Below are 18,569 nucleotides of genomic sequence, written 5' to 3'. Positions count from 1 at the left end.
GCTGCCACATGTGGCTCCTGGCACTGCAGGCAGGAAGCTTGGTGCCTCCACATAGGGCTCCCAGCTGGAGTGCTGGGAGCCCCACGGAGGTGGAGACACAGAGCCATCCCAGTACAATGGCATGAGACCTCTTAAAGCCTATGCCTCCTGTCAGCTTTCAGAGGGGTAGCCATGGGCTGGTAATAATTGTTTCTTGGAGGGGCCCTGCAGGCCAGATAGAATGGCCTGGCAGGCTGCATCTGGCCCATGGGCCATATTTTGCCCACCCCTGGGTTAGTCACTTTCAGTTTGATGTAGCATTAGCTCAGACTTCAGGGCAGAAACTGAACTCTTAACCATCTGTGTTGAGGAAGCAACACTCTCAGGGGTCCAGTTCTTCCCTGATGCTCTGGAATGGGGACTCTGGCAGAGCAGGCACCAGCCAGGTGCAGTGGGTGATAGGACTCTGAGCATGATGGGCATAGCTGCGATGCAGCAGGGACATTTCTGCATGCCTGTTTTTTTACATATTAGTTCTTGAACCGAACCAAGGCAAGGGGAGCTCTGTACCTTGCAGGGTGAACAGTGGGTAGTGCTCTGTGACTTCAGCTAGAAACCTAGGGTCACAAAATACTGTGCCACTGTCTAACCCAGGCTGCCAGGTATCAGAAGGCACAGGAAAGGTTCATGCAGCTGCTCACTTGCCTTCCCTGGATGAGCAGGAGATTGCATCCTAATTGACTACAGTGCAAGTGCCCCATAAGGAGTTCATTTTTAAACAATTCTGGTGGCACAGAAGCCAATGGCCAAACTCTCACTGATTTGCAAGTAATGGGGCCAGGATGTCAGTGGGTTGCTAACTGTATGAGAAGTACAGGTACTCCTCACTTAAAGTCGTTCCAGTTAATGTTGTTTCGTTATTATGTTGTGGATCTATTAGAGAACATACTAATTTAATGTTGCACTAAGTTTGGTTATAATGTTGTTTGGCTGCCCCCTGCTAGTAGTTAACTACTTTGTAACGTAATTGGATTTGCTTAACATCATTTTGCTTAAAGTCACATTTTTCAAGAATGTAACTAGGACATTAAGCAAGGAGTACCTGTACAGGGACACAACAGCCCCAAGCTGTGCATGCCCCTGCAGGATAATCAAAGCTCAGGCTGAGGTCACGGAGCATCTTGCCACAGTGGGAGTGAAGGGGCCAAGGAAGATGAAGGCATTTTGTACCAGCAGCATTGTCTTGGCTTGCAGCTATTTCTCTGGACCACCCAGCCATTTCACTGGCAGGGATGAGTGCCAAGGGTAGTTTATACCTTTGACACAAAAATCAGGGTGTCTGCTCTCAGTTACAAGGCACCAATGCATCAAGGAACTCTACTGCTGTCAATAAGCAGCACCTGTGCACACTTTCTATGCAACCTCTGGGCCAAATTCTGCCCTGGGTGACTCTCCTGTGGCTCCACTGATGATAATGGGGTACAAAAGTAGCCGGTTTCAGATGGTAAAGCTTAAGATACAGAAAGAAATTCCAGGAAATTGCCTGGGGGACATAGTTGCAATCACATAGTCAAAGGGGCAGAGAGGGGAAGTCCTACTCATGCAGCCTGCAGAGGGGATGTCACAGACAATGCAGAGACCACTGACCACTAACTCCTGCTGTTACTGCACACAGACAGGCTGCAGGGATCTTAATGACATCCTGCAGCCTTCCAAGAGCAAGTACAACCAAAGAGAAGTGAAGATAGAGTAACTTCCACCCATGGTATGTGCTGAGCACCTGAACCTCCATAGTGCTGGACACTTTCAGCTCCTGTTGTATACTATGAGACACACCCACAGCCTTGGAGCAGCTTAAGATGTGCAGGGTGAGGCTGGGATTGATGTCCTTGCAGCAAAGGGTACATTGGCCAGCATGCTGCTCTCACTGCTATAAGATGGAGGGGGATACTCAGGGCTCAACTGCCCAGTGCAACCCATGCCACCATCCTCCAGGCAAAGCAGATAGTTGAGCTGCATGCAGTTGGCTGTGTGGGATTCAGGGGGTTTGTGACAGCTGTGCAGCTCCAGCCTCTGGTATACTCTGCTCTGTGAAGAACAGCCCAGGCCCAGACCACACAAAGCAGGGAGGGGCTGCAGCAAAGTGCATGCACTTAACTATGCCTTGCTAGTCCTGCTGCTCATCTCTCTGGGGCACAAGCCTATAGCAGCTATCGAAGTACAGTAAGGTTCACAGCCCCCAGCCCCTAGCCAGAAGACTGTTGGCTAAATACCAGAATTCACTCCCCTCCTGTCTATGAGCTTCTCAGATGACCTGGAAAGAGTTAGTTTACCTCTGTGTTCACCTCCATGAGGCTGCTGGAGCACCATTCTTGTTTGCCAAGATTCTAGGGCAAGCAGAGCTGCAGAGGACGTTACAACAAAGCCAGTTAAGTATTTTATAGTAATCATGGGGGCAGAGATGTTCCCCATGGGCTAGTACAGGGGTTTTCAACCTTTTTGGGTCATTGTACCCCCAGCAGCCGGTTGACAAGGCAGGAGTCCCCCAGCAGCCAGACGAGCAGCGGGACGGGGGGGCGGGTCCCCCAGAAGCCAGTTGACAAGACTCCCACTGCCAAGTACCTCCTGAGGCCATCAGAAGTACCCCCAGGGGTATGTGTACCTCCAGTTGAAAACCCCTGGGCTAGTAAAAGCTGATCCAGTGCATGGACTGGGAGCTGCAGCTTACTGCCCTGCTTCCCAGAGGCTCCATCAAAGTGCCTACTGCTGGAGTCCCATCCAGCTGGCCAACTGACAGCAGACTCGAACCCGGAAGGGGTAGCCTTTCGGGGAAGAAGAGGAACCTTTGTCTCTGCAGGAAAGTGCAGTATCACGTGGTGCAGGAAGCTGCTGCCCAGGGCATAGAGGAACAGTGGAAAGTAACCATCCAGCACCTCTAGGCTACAAGATTATCTGCCCTGGAAGGGAGGGAACGTGACAGAGTTTGGCCTGGACAGCCAAGACAGTCAAAATGAGGTGCCAAACATACAAGCAAAGAAAGTCCTAGAGCTCATGATGGCAAATGAAAGTCCTAGAGCTCATGATGGGCTGTGTGGTCACCACCCTCCACACACCAGGTACAAGATCATTTGCTCCTAGCCCCAGGCATGTGTGTATGTGTACACTGCATATCCATGTGCCTGCATGTGTTGGACACCATGTGTGTATGTGTCTATGTAGGGGTGGGGTTTTGAGGACCCACGTACTCTGTGCTGGATTCTCCTGAAGACTCAGAGGGGCCCTGCATCAGGCAGTGACTTTGTGACTGCACTTTTGCATCTCATCCAGCCCTAGGCAGAGGACCAAACTCCTGAGGCCCAGCTGGGAGAAGTTTTGTCTTTGCACCCACCTTGGGACTGCTGAGAGGCCCAAGGTGCAGAGGGTGTTGGAGTCAAAGCATGGCAGAAGTGAAAGGGACAGGGCTGCTCTCTCCAGTGGCACCAGCCCAGTGCAAGTAAAAAGTGACTCTCTCCCCTTCTGGCTCTGGTAGCCCCTCAAAGCACAAATCCTGCTAGCACAGCCTGCCAAAGAGCTATTGTGGGGGCACAGAGTTATTGCTCAACTCTACACATATCAGACTGAGGTAGAGAGCCAGTGTCCCCAAATTCAGCCTTTCCTAAGCTTTCAGCTCCATCATGGCACTGTCTGGACTGGCTTTGTAATGCTTCCCAGTGCTATGGATTTCCAAGGTCTTTTGGATTCTGCTCCAGCCTCTCCCCCGGCACTGAGTTCTCACCAGACCTTTTTACATGCAGCACTGTCAGGACACCACCACAGCATAAAAGTGTAAAAGGGAAGCTGTTCCCTTAGGGCTGCGTGGGCTGCACAACATAGCTGCCTGCCTGCACTTTCCACTGGCAGCACATCATGCCCAAAGCTATTGCCTTTCCACCCAGTGGGGATTGCAAGCAACATGCTGCCACCACCCTTCCCAGACCACAAGCAGGGCAAAGCTGGAGAGACATCAATACCTGCATCCTGTGGGACTGCATGCTGCATGCAGCTCAACCCACACCCAGAGCACACACCAAATACAACCTGGACAGGCTACATGCATTGCCAGTCCACAGAGAATGCTGCTGGTTTTCCCTCTGGGTCACATAGCAGACACCACACAGATGCCAACTTTTCCAATTGCCTGCAAAGGTAGATTAGGTCTAAAAAAGTGTCATCTGCCCTGCCAAACACCCATGATTGCCACCCCACAAATCTCAAAAATGCTTTCGCTCAACAAGGACATGCCTCCAGAGAGATAGATTGAACTATTGAAAGAGCCACCCAGATACTATATGAAGAATTGCTACAGTACAGAAGGAAAACCCTCATGAATCGCACACTACTGGTTACGACACATCACCCCTCCCTGGAACCTATACAGAAAATCCTCAAACAATTGCAACCTCTACTAGAAGGAGACCCAGTTCTTAAAGAGATCTTCCCAGAACCACCCATCCTAGCCTTCAAACAAGCACCAAACCTCACTAACCTCATAACCAGAAGCAAACTTTCTATGGCCCAAAATACACCAAATGGATCCAGACCATGCCAGGACAAGAAATGTAAAACCTGCCAACATATCTCCACCACCCCCACAATTACTACATCCCACAACAGAACCATCACCATTCCTGGATCTTACAGCTGCACCTCCAGAAATGTAATACATCTCATCCAATGCACCAAATGCCCCGATGGAAAATTTGTACGAGAGACCAAACAACAACTGTGGAAATCTATCAAAGACAAGAATACCCAATTAGCTGTGCGGGCACGTTTCTCACAAGAAAACCACTCTCTCTCCAATCTTTCAGTTCTGATCCTCAAGGGGAATTTACAGAACACCTTTCACAAATAAGCCTATGAACTTCACTTCATCAACCCCCTGGATACTAAAAATCATGGACTAAATATAGACATTGGATTGATGACACATTATATATAACCTGCCTAACATCTGACTCCCCCAGGTACCTCTCCACTATTTAACTGTTACATTCATCCCCCTTCTCCCCCCTACCCAGCCTGTCTCTCACCCACTGGCTCCTCAATCTACATCTTCACTGACTGCCTGTCTTGTGTGCAGCCCAGCCTCTGGCTTCTTTACTATTCATTCCATCCAAGAAGAGCGCACACCAACTGCAGATGCTTCCTCAGCCTGCGGAAGGGGATTTTCTACCCGAAAGCTTGCAAAGCAAAATGTTTTCCCACTCTTTAAGCTGGTCTAATAAAAGATACCAGATTGACCCAAAGCACCTTGTCTGCCTTTTAGCAGCAGGTGCACCCTGCGCTCCAGTCCGATGCTCTCCTACCTTTGTGATGGTCATGCAGGATTACTCCAGGCCAGGGAGGGCGTGGTGTCCAGCACCCGCTGCAGCAGCGATCTCCAATTCTGCAGGCACACGCAGCCCAGCCCTGCCTCCCTGCCGGCTCGGACGGAGGATCCCCTTGCGGAGTGTGGGCGATCCCTGAGTCACGCTCATTCATAAGTCATGACACAGGGCTGCCTGGCTCGCCTGCTGCAAGAGGCACGAGAGAGCAGGGAGGATCCGAAACGAAAAGCAAAAAAAAAACACCCACCCAACAAACCAAGTAACCTCCAGCTTCCCAGCGCCTGGCAGCGGCAGAGCGAGCTGCGGGGACACCGCACAGTCCCTGCAGCACAGCCCGGGGCGGGGAGGTCGGGGCTCCGGGGGGGTGGGGGAGGAGAGAAAAGGATCAGAGAAAGAGATTTCCTTCCTTTGTGTGCGGCAGAAATAGGAACCTCGGCAGGGAGAGCCGCTGCATATGCATGAGGGCGGGCGGAGCCTGGCTCCACCTAGGCAGACCTGCCCTTCCCTTCCCCGGCCTGCGCTCTCCCGGGACCTGGTGCAGGGCACGTTGCGGGAGCGCTCTGTCGCGTGGGGGACTCAGCTCCTGCTGGCGCATCGCATCAGCCCCTTCCCTTCAGCAGGGCTTCCTCTGGCAAGGGTGAGCGCAGGGCAGGGGCAGGCGCGGAGCTTAACAAGAAATAAAGCAACGTTTTAAGGGGTTGCAGGACACTGAGCCTTCACGAGAGCCAGGGCAGGGGCTGAGCTGCTTTGCTCCGAGGATGCGCTCGGTGTCTGTTGGTGCCTAAATGGGTGATTGGGGCAGATTCCCAGGAGAAACATGCAGCAAGACTAGTCCCTGAGGCCTTGGGCTGTGGGAGCCTGCAGCTCTGGTAGCTGGCATTGCTGATGGGGGAGCAGAGTGCAACCTCCTGCTCATGTGTCGGGAGTGTCTCGAGGCTGTCCTGCATCATCCAGGACTGATCTTGTGTGATCTCTCTTGGCTGGGCTCTGGCTGGCACATATGGATGTGGGCACCACTTCCAGAGGACTTAACTGTCTGTCTATATATGTGTCCACGCTATTAACACTTGCCTTTTCTACCCAGAGCCCTCTGCAGGACAAGCAGTCGTCAAGTCAGCATCTGTCTGCCACAGGAGCCCTAGTAACATATCACGAGATTTCCCCCAAGCTGATGGCCACAGAGAAAGGAAGGGTCACAGGCAGAAGCATTAGCTATGTTCTCAGCATGCCACATAGCTGTTTCTTCTGCCTGACTCAGTGGGGATGTGGGGGGGGAGGGGTGCACATGCCCCACCGAGAGCGCCAATGCACCTCCTGACCAGCTGCACTTGCCAGTTAGGTGAGGACTGGTCCCCCCCTGTGCCCCCCCTGACTAAGGCGGCATCAGTCACCCATAGCCTGACTCCTGCCCCATTGGTAGTCTTGTATTTAAGTCATTGGGTAGACTGCAGTAGGAAACCATCTGCCCCAGCAAGGGTAAGAGACCAGAACCCAGCCCCAGCCTTTCTATGGCAGCATCCTTTTCACTGAGCAATGCACCCTCCCACTTTAATCTTTTGTTGCACATATCTTCTCCCCTTGGCTGCCCAGTGAGTCAGCTTCAAAGGGAGGGCTGCAGAGTGCTTTGGGCAATTCCTGGTAGCCAAGGCACTTCACTGCGTGAAGTGGGCCTAGGACTCAGGTGTTTCTGGCAAATGCCCTAACCCCTACTTGCCCTTCTCAAGATAAGTGGAATTTGGGCCTGTATCTGTACATTAAACCAACTCTTTAATCACAGAACTAGCACAGAGGTGCTTCAGCTCATGTACTATCCATGAGCACGTGGATTGACTCCTTAGCACACCTCCAACTTCTGTCCTTCTAACTCTGCTCCAAGGTCCATGCATTTTTTTCCTTTTAACAAGAGTGTGTGTGTGTGTAGAGCAACTGCTGACTTGCTGAAGCCAGTTTCCACTAAAACATATCCCACAATGGGCAGATGACCTTTCATTATCTTCCCACAAGCCCATGCAGCCTTTTGATGCCTTCAAACAAAGTTGTGAGGTCTAATGTTAGCTCTGGCTGCTCTTCAAGATGGTAGCACATTTGGACTGGTGCTTTACATTCCTGGCCTTTTCTAACGTTCTTTTCTTGTGTCTCTGACCAACACTCTGGATTAACTCTCATGGGTTTCTGCCAGCTAAGGAGTGGATTGGTTGACTCCCCTGGCAATCTGGTTTATGAAGTCTGGTTTATGCACCTTATGTGCATTCAGAGAGGGTGCACCATGTTTGGAATGTGTGAGTGTTAGAAAACAGTGAAAAAATTAGCTCAGGTTTAGGCCACTCTGTGGCTGAGAGGTGCTGCCAAGGTGCACAGCGGGACACACAATTGTAGTGGCCATCTCCCAAAAGAAAGGAAAATTATGAACAGAGCTGCTGAGCTACTACCTCATGACAGCTGCACAAGTGATTGCAGGGCAAATTCCCTTCTGGCTTGGTTACCTTTGCTCAATGAACCCTAGAGCTGGGAGAAATGATAGGCCATATTCTTAGCAGGTGTAATCCAACATACCTGCATTAAAGTGACCTGAGCAGATTGCACCTAGCTAAGGATCAAATCCTATAGCACAAATGGAATACCTCTAGCCAGGCCTGTTAGCTCTAGGGATTTCCTATGAAAAGAAGCTATTTCTCATGAGCCTCTTAAATGGACCTCTTATGGGGCAGCCTGAGCCCAGGGAACATAGCATCTGGTCCATTTTAAATTTAACTGAGGATAACATTTGAAGAGACAGACACCTTCATGAGAATGAGAGTGACAGAGGACAGGCTAAGGGGCAAATTGACAGACAGCTCAGTGACATTCTGAACTTGTGTAGGAGGGTTTGGCAAGTCAAACACACAGGTCACTCTTTGATTTTCACATAAGAACAATGTGTAGCATTTTTCAGCACTCAGGTTTATGGAATATAATCACACAGAGAGAGTAAGGACCAGCCTCCGATCCAGGATGACACATGAGAATATTACACCAGAGCCAAGTGCTGCTGGTAACGAGCCCAGACTAATCACTGGCTCAGCTTCCAAATAATAATATACTGTAATAGGAACAACATTTCTTCCTTCTGGATTGCAGCAGTGCTAACAACTGAACATCCCATGCTGTGGGTGGATGAGCAATGTGGACGTGACCCATCATGCAAAGAAGATTGTTTGCTTTTCTCCACTTATCAGGATTACCTGGGAGTTGTTGGAAGCTGAAAATATGTGCCTGAGCATGTTTCTATCACAATGCCTGCCTAGTTTGGTGGCACACATAGAGGCAGTGGGGGGACAGTTCTTCAGTCCTGAGTCCAGGGTGCATTGAGAGATGGATGTGCTGCATGCTGGCCTTATGGGAGGCCAGGATTACAGGCCAGTGACACTGTGGAGCCAGCCCAGAGACCGGGGCAGAGCCTCCATCCACTCCCCACATGTCCCTGCCCACAGAACTGGTGCCCATCACAGGGACATGTGGGAAGTGGATCATGGCTCTATCCTAGGCCCTATCCCCACACTGTCACTGCCCTGCAATCCCAGCCCCAGCCCCTGCCCACCTGTCCAACTCCCAGCCAGACACTGCTCCATGCCCGCCTGCGGACTCATCCCATCTGCCCGCCCAAGCGTGCCCTGCCTGCGGGAGTCCTGGCTGGTCTCCATGGAGTCCAGAGACCCTGCCTGCCCACCTCTAATGGGGCTTCTACCCCGTTTCTAGAATGAAAAGAAGGCCAGACACCTCTGGCCCATTCCCCCCTCTTTCATCACCCTCCCCTTTCTAAAGCTTTTCCTTCCTTATCTTGCTGTGTGTTGACCAGTGCTTCCTTCCCTTGGTAGAGGTCCCTTCCCCCTTTCCCCTGGCCACCTTCCACTTCATCTCAGTCCTCTCTCTCTCTCTCTCTACCTGTGCCCTGGGGGTAACCCCTGAGCCAAATTCAGAGGGAGGGGGGGACTGCAGTAAGATGGCTGCTGGGTCCAGGTGCAGGCAGAGCCAGGGGACCCAGGCAGGGGAACTTGCAGCAAGATGGCTTCCAGGTCCAGGAAGCAAGTCAAGTAACCTGGGCACTTTCTGTTGTGGTTTTTCTACATGGAGCCCACCACCAAGGGGTGCAGTGAACCACAGGCAGACCATTCCTTTGGACTGGTGCTTGCACTTTGGGGGTTTCATTTCCCCCTTTCCCTCCCCCCTCTCTCCCGGATGGCCAGGTTGTAGCTATACGTATGGAGGAAGCCACAGAAAGGGGATGACTAATGGGTGCACCCCAAACTTGAGATTGCTCTATGTGGAACTTGAGATCATAGAGCATGACTAGAGTGTGTACTGTGGCCATAGGAGGCCAAACTTGACTGAACTGTGAGACAGCAGGTAGCAGGGGGTAGGTGTGAGCCAGCAGTGGCTGTCATAACAGAGGATCTGCTGATAGGAGGAACTTGACCACTCTGTTTACTGCTTGAGACTGAGCAGGAACCAGCCACATGCTGGTCTAAGACAGAGCAAGTGGGAAAACAGTAAAAAATAGGCCCAGATGCCCAGTGGGGACAAATTGGCTCAGTGAAAGCATGACCCATGACTGCCAGTGCAGCAGGCACCCAGAACAAGGAGAGGATGCTAAAGAGTGCAGTATGGAATTTGTTCTCCAGGAGGTCCAACCAACCCTTCCATTCTGGGTCAGCGTCTACAAGGGTGGCTGCACAACAGGGATGCCAGGCTGTGAGGAGAATGGGCACCTTCCCCTAACTGTTCCTCCTCCAAATTCTCAGGGTGCTCTGGGAATTCACTGAAACTAAAGAAGCTGTCATTCACCCGGAGCTGCTTGGATTCACAGATGTTATAGGCAGGGTTTCTGAAATGACAAGAAAGCCTCACCTGTGTCCCAGACGGCCAAAGCCGACTCGAGGTGATTCAATAATTACTCGTTCGTCGGGGCGGGCTGGTGAATAGAGAGGCCGAGAAAGCTTTATGGTTGTAAAACTTTACTTACGTCGCTTGCTGTTGCGACAAAAATGGTCCAGTCGTCTGAACAACTACGTTAGTTGTTCCAGCTGGCAGGGCTCAGGCCAGCACGTCCGTCTACAAATCGGGCCGGCAGGGAAAAGGATACGTCTGGGATTGCACTCGGCGACGGGGAGACGAATCAATAGGTGATCAGTCTATCGATCAGCTCAGCCACGAGTCAGATCTCTTCAGAAGCACTCTGCAGCGTGCTCAAAGTTCTCCGACTTGGGCGGAAGTCGCGCTAATTTTTAAACGGCCAGCAAGCCAATTACTAGCCGCCACGTGTGCATAATTTAGAACTGGCCAATAGCGGGACACAAATTTACATTCGAATGGCAGGAACTCTCCTGCACCGGGGGTTTTCTGCAACAACAGAAAGCCTTTACTTTGCAAGAGGCTCTCATGTGGCGGGAAAATTCCACCGTGCCGAGGCACCAAAATCACTGGGTTGTGACAACCTGCATGTAGCAGAAACAGGCAATGTCCCCCCTGCCTTCTCCTGCCCGTACACACAGACACATACACTCCCCTGGGCATTGTCTATGTGCTGATTTGGACAGATTACTACAAGTAGAGTCCCTACTGCCTACTCAGAACTCATCTCTGCACTAACACTACCCAAGTGATGGCACAGACTAACAACTGTAGGCATTGAGAGCCCCATCCCATGTAAAATAAGGTCAAGAGCAACATAGATTATAGACATCCACAATTAAGGGTCAGAGTCAGTATACAATTTATGCACACATGCAAACTAAGGTCTGTAAGTAGTATTCATTATTAGGGGTGCACCGATATAAGATTTTGTTGGCCGATACCAATAGCCAGTTATTCACCAGGATATCAGCCGATACTGATCTAATAACCAATTTACAGGAATACAACCAGGCAGTGTGGAGAGCAGCTCCCTGCATGCAAGTCTGTGGAGAAGAAGGGGTGTGGGGGAGCAGATTGAGGCCCCCATGGTGAGGGAGGGAGTGGGGTAGGGGCTGGAGGCGCTGCCCAGTCAGGGTGGTGAATGGAACCCCGGGGCAAGAGTGAGACGGAGCCGCAGGTGGCTCATCCGGGGGATCAATGGCACTTAAAAATGGTGCTTAAAAATAGCAGAGGGGGCACTTGAACTAGAGCTCATGAAACGAGCTTTAGTTCAAGCCCCGCCACCACCATTTTTAAGCACAGGGATGCTTTTAGGGGCGGAGCCAAGCAGTGTAAGGGTGGAGGCAGGCTGCCTGCTGTGAGCTTGGGGCTCTCCACTCTGCTGCCTTTGCCCCAGGACCTGCATATTGGCCGTGTGTCCCCTGCCCGCACGGTGGCAGGAGGCAACACTTGCTACCGCCACCACTGCCGGGTGGGCAGGGGACATGTGGCCAGTGCATGGTTCCCAGAGCAAAGGCAGCAGCACAGAGAGCCGCAAAGCTGCAACAGGTAGCCTGCCTCTTCCCCGTGCACAAATCTGGGGGGGAGCACATGCCCCCCCAATGCCTCCCTGGGTGGTGCACACAGCGGTGGGGAGCTGCCACACCCCAGTGCCCCTGGACAAACTGCCTGTGGCTCCAGCCCCGGGGTCCCATTCACTGCCCTGACTAGGCAGCACTCCCTGCTCCTGCCCCTGCCCCACTCCCTCCCTCACTGTGGGGGCCTCGATCTGCCCCCCTCCCCCATGCCACTTCCCCTCCACAGACTTACATGCAGGGTGCTGCTCTCCATGCTACCTGGCTGCATTCCTAGCCACGTGCACCGTGTGTGCGCATGCATGTGGTGTCCAGGGGCCCCAGCCAGAAGGCATATTGTATTTATTGATGATATTATTGGCTACACTGGCCAAAAAAAGTCGATAAAGTTTATCTTCCTTTTATTGGTGCTGATCTGATATGACACTGATATATTGGTGCATCTTTATTCATTATAGCTGCATCTTATAGTCTCAGACAAGACTGGCTTGGAAGACTACTTAATGGCACTACGAAGATCCTTCCCATATGGAGGTGTCCAATGTCAGACATCAATAGCCAAACTTCTGTGTTCCTAGCAAAGTCTTTCCCCATCTATTTCACTGACTCATTCCTAGCAAGAAGAAAGCAAAATAAATCCTTAACTTCTAGGGCAAATCATCTCTATCTTAATACTAGGCAGAAGGTGGAACTCATTCAGAGATATAGCTTTAGAGACTAACTAGTTCAGAAAGGGAACAACCTACTTCATAAATAGACTGCCAGAAAGAATAAAGCACCTGTATTTTTTAAGCATCACACTGTATTGCCCTTTTATCTGATATAGAGTTGGGGTAGTTGCAGGCCTTAAAGTTGCCAACTCATTTTTTTCTCTGACTGTTATCAGGTTAGCAGGGTGCCACCCATTCCTCTGGTTCTTGCCTGCCACGACTTGGATCTTAGGAAGGGAGGAAAGGAATTAATGAGATGTTAGTTGGCACCCACAGAATGACCAGTCCCGACCCGTTACATTGATCAAACGCACTTTATTACTTTTCTTATCTTTTCCCTTATGGGGGCCCAAGTTGGAGGTGGCAACCAGCTTGAGTCTCTCACCAGATCATATTGGAACTCATGAGGAGACCTGCAGCTGCTGGAGCTTTCAGGTAAGTGTTGACAGGTGGTTCCCTGATGTTAATTGCCTAGTTAGTAGCATAGGTGTCGGGCAGCTTTGACTCCGAACTGCTGGATCACCTGGGGATTCTCTGCCTTTCTTCCCCCACACGGGGTATTCAAAATGTAATCCCCACTTGGGTGCTCATAAGTCTTTAAAGAAAAATGAGGAGTCTCCCCACCTGAGTTTTTATGCCACCATTAATTGCCTCATTAGCGGTAGGCACCCTCCGTGTTCCTCGCTCCACGTGGGGGCGTGAACCTGGGGGGAAGCCTGGGGTTACCTCAATCAAGGGTCCACTTCTAGTGTCCCCAGATACCCCAGTTCCACTGGGTTCTAGCTCAGGGATGCCCTCTCCCTCATTGGGAGACAGATTGGCAACGTTCGCTTGCTGCAGCAGATCCGCCACCTGATGCCTCCACCTTTCCTGTGCTCCTTGGGACTGTGGGGTTTGCTGGCAAGGGGGGGGTTCTTCAGCCGTTGTCTTCTGCTCTCTTCAGGGATCCCTCACCTTCTGCCTCCACTTTCCCCACCTCCCCGGTACCATGAAATTTACTGGATAGCCGATTTTGCCCAGGCGTCAACCCACCACTTTGCTCAGGGATCTGCTGCTCAGCGTCTCAATTTCGTGTACACTGGATTCCTCCCAGCTTTGCCACTACCGGGGTCCATCCGAGTCTCTGGTAAGTCCTCTTCTCTTCTTCCACGTTCCATCATCCGTCTGCTTCACCTGGTGCCTGAAGGCATTTTCTTCGGGGCTTTCCCTTTTATCCCTAAAGCTTGTTCGTCATTGGTTGTCCATGTGGGGGTGGGGAGTCTTCCCCCAGCTGTCAGGGATTTTCCCTCAAGTAACAAGGTTCTAACAGGGATCCTGTTACACTGACCATCTGCAAAAACTTTTTTACTGATGTATTTTTACTGACATTTGTTTTACATAGTGTAAACATATCCCTTCTGTCAGCCCCTGGATGGCAGTAACAAGAAGCGGGTTTAAATTTAGGGGTTTAGCACCAACCAAAGTTTAAAAAAAAGTTTGGTTGTCAGTAAAAAAAATTTCTTGGGTTGGCAACCCTGCTGGACTATAGCGATGGTTTCATACCATGCTGCCCAACCTCAGGGGTCCCCTACTCTTGGTTGCTTAGTTTTTCAAAGGATGGCTCCATTCTCTTTAATGGACTTTACAGGCAGGTTTTTAGCCTTGCTCTTTTAAGAATTGTCTGTAAACCTATGGATAGCTGGCAACCCTGGCAGGCCCCCTAGAAAAGCAACCCTTGTGTCCTGACTTCTGCCTTTCCAGGAATTTACAAAACTGCAGGAAATGCAGAACAACCAATCCTGAAGTTTGCTATAGACCAATGGATCTCAATCTCATTAGACTCAAGTCACCTTTCATTAGACTGAAGGCACCCCTCAGAAAATGCCAGTTCTGTTTTCTCTCATTTTTTGACTAAGGAAAAATAATAGAGCAATTCTTCTATTGCAAAGAACTCAGAAAGACCACGACAGGTCAGAATGTTTTTAACACTATGGATTCCTTTTCAAAGTCCCAGGTTTATCTTGTGAATCATGTTTGCACACCTAACAGTGCTAACATTGCACAGTGCTGCAGCACTCTTGAAAGGATTTTAGGGCACCCCAGGGTGCTATGGCATCCTACTTGAGAAACACTGATCTAGATACTTAGCCAAAGGAAACGCTTTTCTTTTTTTCTGTTCCTCATGCACTACACTGGCTTTTCCCCATTTGTGCCATTGTTTAATGATTATATCAAGCACCATAAAAGAAGTCAGATGAGACATGATGCAAATGCTGGTAATAAAATAGTTCAGAAACATTTATCAACAGAAACGAGCAGTCTAGGCAGCATATTCTGACCCCACTCCCACCCCACTTAAAGACACTTACTGTATTTCAGTCCAAGGATGCTTGAGGGAGATGTTGTGGAGGGCAGTGGCTGGCTGGGGAACAGACAGAGAGGTTGCTTTTAAACCCACCACTTCTGTAGGTGTTTTCATAGGGGGCAGGAATTCCTCATTATCAGTGTCTGCTAGAAAACAAGGAGAGAAACCTAGAAGCAACAAAACACTGCCCAGGATTCATACCCTTTCTATGGGTGTGAAGACCAGCAGGCGTATCTTTGCAAGACAGGCCAGATGAGGCAAAGGAAACAGCCCAGATTTCCTTGCACTACATCACGAAACGCTTGCACATGCACAAATAGTTTTATGCCTTCAGTGGAAATGTGCTGTTAGGTAACATCTGTTTGCAGATATAGGAGAAACTGATTGCAAATGAAGGTGTAACTCAATAAAAGTCTGAGTAATTGCCAAGTCTTAGCTTTCTGCTGGAACAAAAGACAGGTGATTGTATATAATAGCTTAAAATTAAGTCTTACTCCTGTATATTGTGGTGGGGGGTATAGGTTTGTGGGGGGCTGTGGATGTGTGGGTATGTTGGGTGTGGGAAAGGGTGTGGGTCTGTCTGTGGGGGGGGTTGATAGGTGTGGGGGTGTGGAAGTGGGAGCATGTGGGGATGTGTGTGGATATGCGGGGTGTGGGTGGAATTGGGGTTTGTGTGGGGGGAGGGTAGGGGGAGGAGGTATGAATTGGTCTGCATGTATGGCAGTGCGATGGGGATGCGGATGTATGTGTATGGTAGGGTGTGCTTGTGGGACACCCTACACATGTGCGCATGCACACACACACACACACACACACACACACACACACACACATGCATACGATACCAGCGCAGCCCCATGCAGCAGTGGGGGGGGCAGGGAGGCAGGGAAATGACTGGGGGCAGGGCGGGGCTGGGCTCCTGCCTCCTGCTGCCAGCTCCCCCTGGGTCCTACTGCCCCTGGTTCCTATTGTCTTTGACAGGCAGCCAGGAGCAGACAAATATTTTCTTAAGTTTTTAGGGATCCTGTGGGTTGGATAGAATGGCTTGGCAGGCAAAATCTGGCCCACAGGTCATATTTTGACCACCCATGACCAAGAACCTTCTGAAGCAGAGGCATGACCCTTGCCTGTGATTTGTTTCAAAAAGCATACAGCTGGTGTGAAGTCACAGAATGCCAGGCATAGTATCAATGGAGACCACAGGCCTCATGTCCTGCCACTCCATGCAAAGCAAACTTACAACACAGCACTTTACAGCAAGCTCTGATGGCCCTGTAGGAGCAAGAAATGGCACAGAAGGGGCAGGCATTGCACACAAAGGGAAATGCAAGAGAAACTTTAGGCATCAATTTGGACCATCCCAGCTTCCTGCCCTGGACTGCATGGGGTGAAGGAGGGTGGCACTGCTTCCTCTCATCGTGTAAAGCAACAAGTTTAAGCTTAAGGCACCCAAGTCTACTCTGAAGGCAATTTTAGCTGTAGAATCTCAGGACCTCAGACCATGAAAGGTCAGGCTAACCCCCCTCATTTAAAGAATGTGGCTGGGATCTCTGCATGCAGCTCCGATAAGGCAAGCCAGATTCATAGCTCAAAGGAAATAGTGAAATACTAAATGCCTACGTGTTTTGCCGAGCAGCAATTCATTCATAGCTAGGGCTGCAGCAGTGACACTACCCATAGGAAGTCCACTCTGGGTGTTACAAAATTTCCAATGCTTCATCTCTGCAACTGCTAAAGCCAATACATCATTGCTTGCTTGTTGATTGCCTAACATCACATAGAAAAGAACTGGCATGTGGTCTTCACAGTATGAGCTGCATCCTGACACATGCTTGCTGAACAGCTCCATCACTGCCTCCCTGATATAAGCAACAAAAAGCAAGCGCTAGCTGAGACTGGTTACACAGAACACACATGCATGCTGAGCCCCCTTCTCACCTTAACTGTGCCTTAGGGTGAACCCTCAGCCCTGGTTGTCCAGAAAGAACCATCTCTGCACCTCAAGGAAGATTTCATTCTCCATGGAAAGCTATTAACAGCTGAAGGCTACAGGAGAGTAAAAAGCTGGGCAGGGATGGGGTTCCTTTGACAAAAGCTCAGAACTAGGGGTGCACTGATAAAGATTTTTGGGGTTGCTACCAATGGCCGATTATTAACCAGCCATATTAGCCAATACTGATCCAACTGCCAATATGCAGCCTGGAAGCATGGTGAGCAGCATCTAGCTGGTAAGATTGTTGGAGGGAAAGGGTGTGGGGGGGCAGGTTGAGGCCCCCACGCTAAGGGAGGGAGTGGGGCTGGGGCAGAGGGAGGTGCTGCCCAGCCGGGGAGGGGCACATGACAGAGCCAGCAGCTCTTCCGTGGGGCATGGGGGCTAGCTCCCATCACTGTGCACACCTTCAGGGGAGGCATGGAGGTCACATGCCTGCCATGGATCTGTGCACAGGACAAAAACAGGCTGCCTGCTGCATGCTTAGGGCTGGGACTGTCCAAACTTCTACTCAGTTCTCACTGCAATAACCATGAGACCAGACTTAACTAGAAAACAAGTGGCACCAAACTACCATAGAACCCTTATGAACAAGCCTCTTTCCTCAGCTCTTATGACTGTCACCATGCCATGAAAAAGCATTCAACCACCACACCAACCCAGCTCTCTTCCCCACCCCAGGAGAGCTCATCTCCCCACTCAGACAGTGACATGCTGGAGTGACAATTGTTTTCATCATAAAAGAACCAATGAGACTTCCAGGCCCTGATTGTCCCCTTGACCCCACGTTTATTTAAATATCCATAGAGTTTATTTTGGGGTGCTGCTTTGCTAGGTTTGAGCTGTGCATTTTCCAAGTCTCCTGTAAGCAATGACATGCCCCCCTGTTTTTCTGAGCCAGCCTCATCTGTATTTCACTCATCTGGCTTCCCTGGAATTTCAGCCAGAGGTTGCTTTCTACTGTCAGCCCCTTTCTTCATCTCTTCTAGGAAAGATCTGTATCTGGAATTCAGATAGCAACAGGAAAGTTACCAGGTAAAGCATGCCACAGCAGCTCACACGCACATACATTGTTGTTGCTGAGGGACTAGGAACAGACTGAGATTTAAAAAAAATAGGCATTTAAAAAGTTCAGGTCTTACTTCTATAAACTGGAAGTGATAGTCAGTGGTCAAAGGGGCTGACCACTATGCAGCCCCCATTGGCTTCAATCTTTGACTTCAATGTGAGTCCGGGGAAGAATGTGCAGACCAAGATGTAAACTGAACCCCTGTGGGGTGTGGTAGGCCACTAGCAGCCTGAGCACAGTTCTGTACTAGGCTAGCTCCAATATGAACCTTGTGCAGCTTCCTTTGAAGCATCAGGTATGGACCACTGCTGGAAAAAGGATGGGCCCAGGGTCTGATGCAATATGACAAAGGAGATATTGGACAGAGTGTTCACTTGACCTAGTGCAGCAAGTTCGATGCCCCTTGTAAGTGATGCCCTTGACTGTCCATAAGCCTAAATACCTGCCAACATGCTCATCTTCTTGCTAAGTAAGTCTCCACAGATCTCCCCGCCCATGCAGTGTGTTTATATTCACAAGGGTGTAAAAAAAAAGGGGGGGGCACAAAATGCCACAGTGCTGTATACTCAATAAGCATCGTTTATAGAAGGGGTGTCACACGTACTGGCCATAGGCCAGAAACTGTATTGTTTGTCTGGCTTGTT

At 50.4% G+C, this 18,569-nt stretch overlaps 1 protein-coding gene across 1 annotated transcript in view; it reads right to left on the bottom strand.

Moving 5' to 3' along the window:
- The window catches only part of CORO2A (coronin 2A), a 94,780-nt gene extending 88,973 nt beyond the window's left edge, over positions 1 to 5,807 (bottom strand). The window contains exon 1 of the mRNA XM_014596194.3: positions 5,328 to 5,807. Coding sequence (XP_014451680.1) covers positions 5,328 to 5,342 — 15 coding nt within the window. The 5' untranslated portion in view covers positions 5,343 to 5,807. The remainder of the gene's footprint in view (positions 1 to 5,327) is intronic.
- Between the last annotated feature and the right edge of the window lie 12,762 nt (positions 5,808 to 18,569).

This window comes from Alligator mississippiensis, chromosome 3 (assembly GCF_030867095.1).
Source record: "Alligator mississippiensis isolate rAllMis1 chromosome 3, rAllMis1, whole genome shotgun sequence".
NCBI lineage: Eukaryota > Metazoa > Chordata > Crocodylia > Alligatoridae > Alligator > Alligator mississippiensis.
This window is presented reverse-complemented; position numbering and strand designations above follow the sequence as displayed.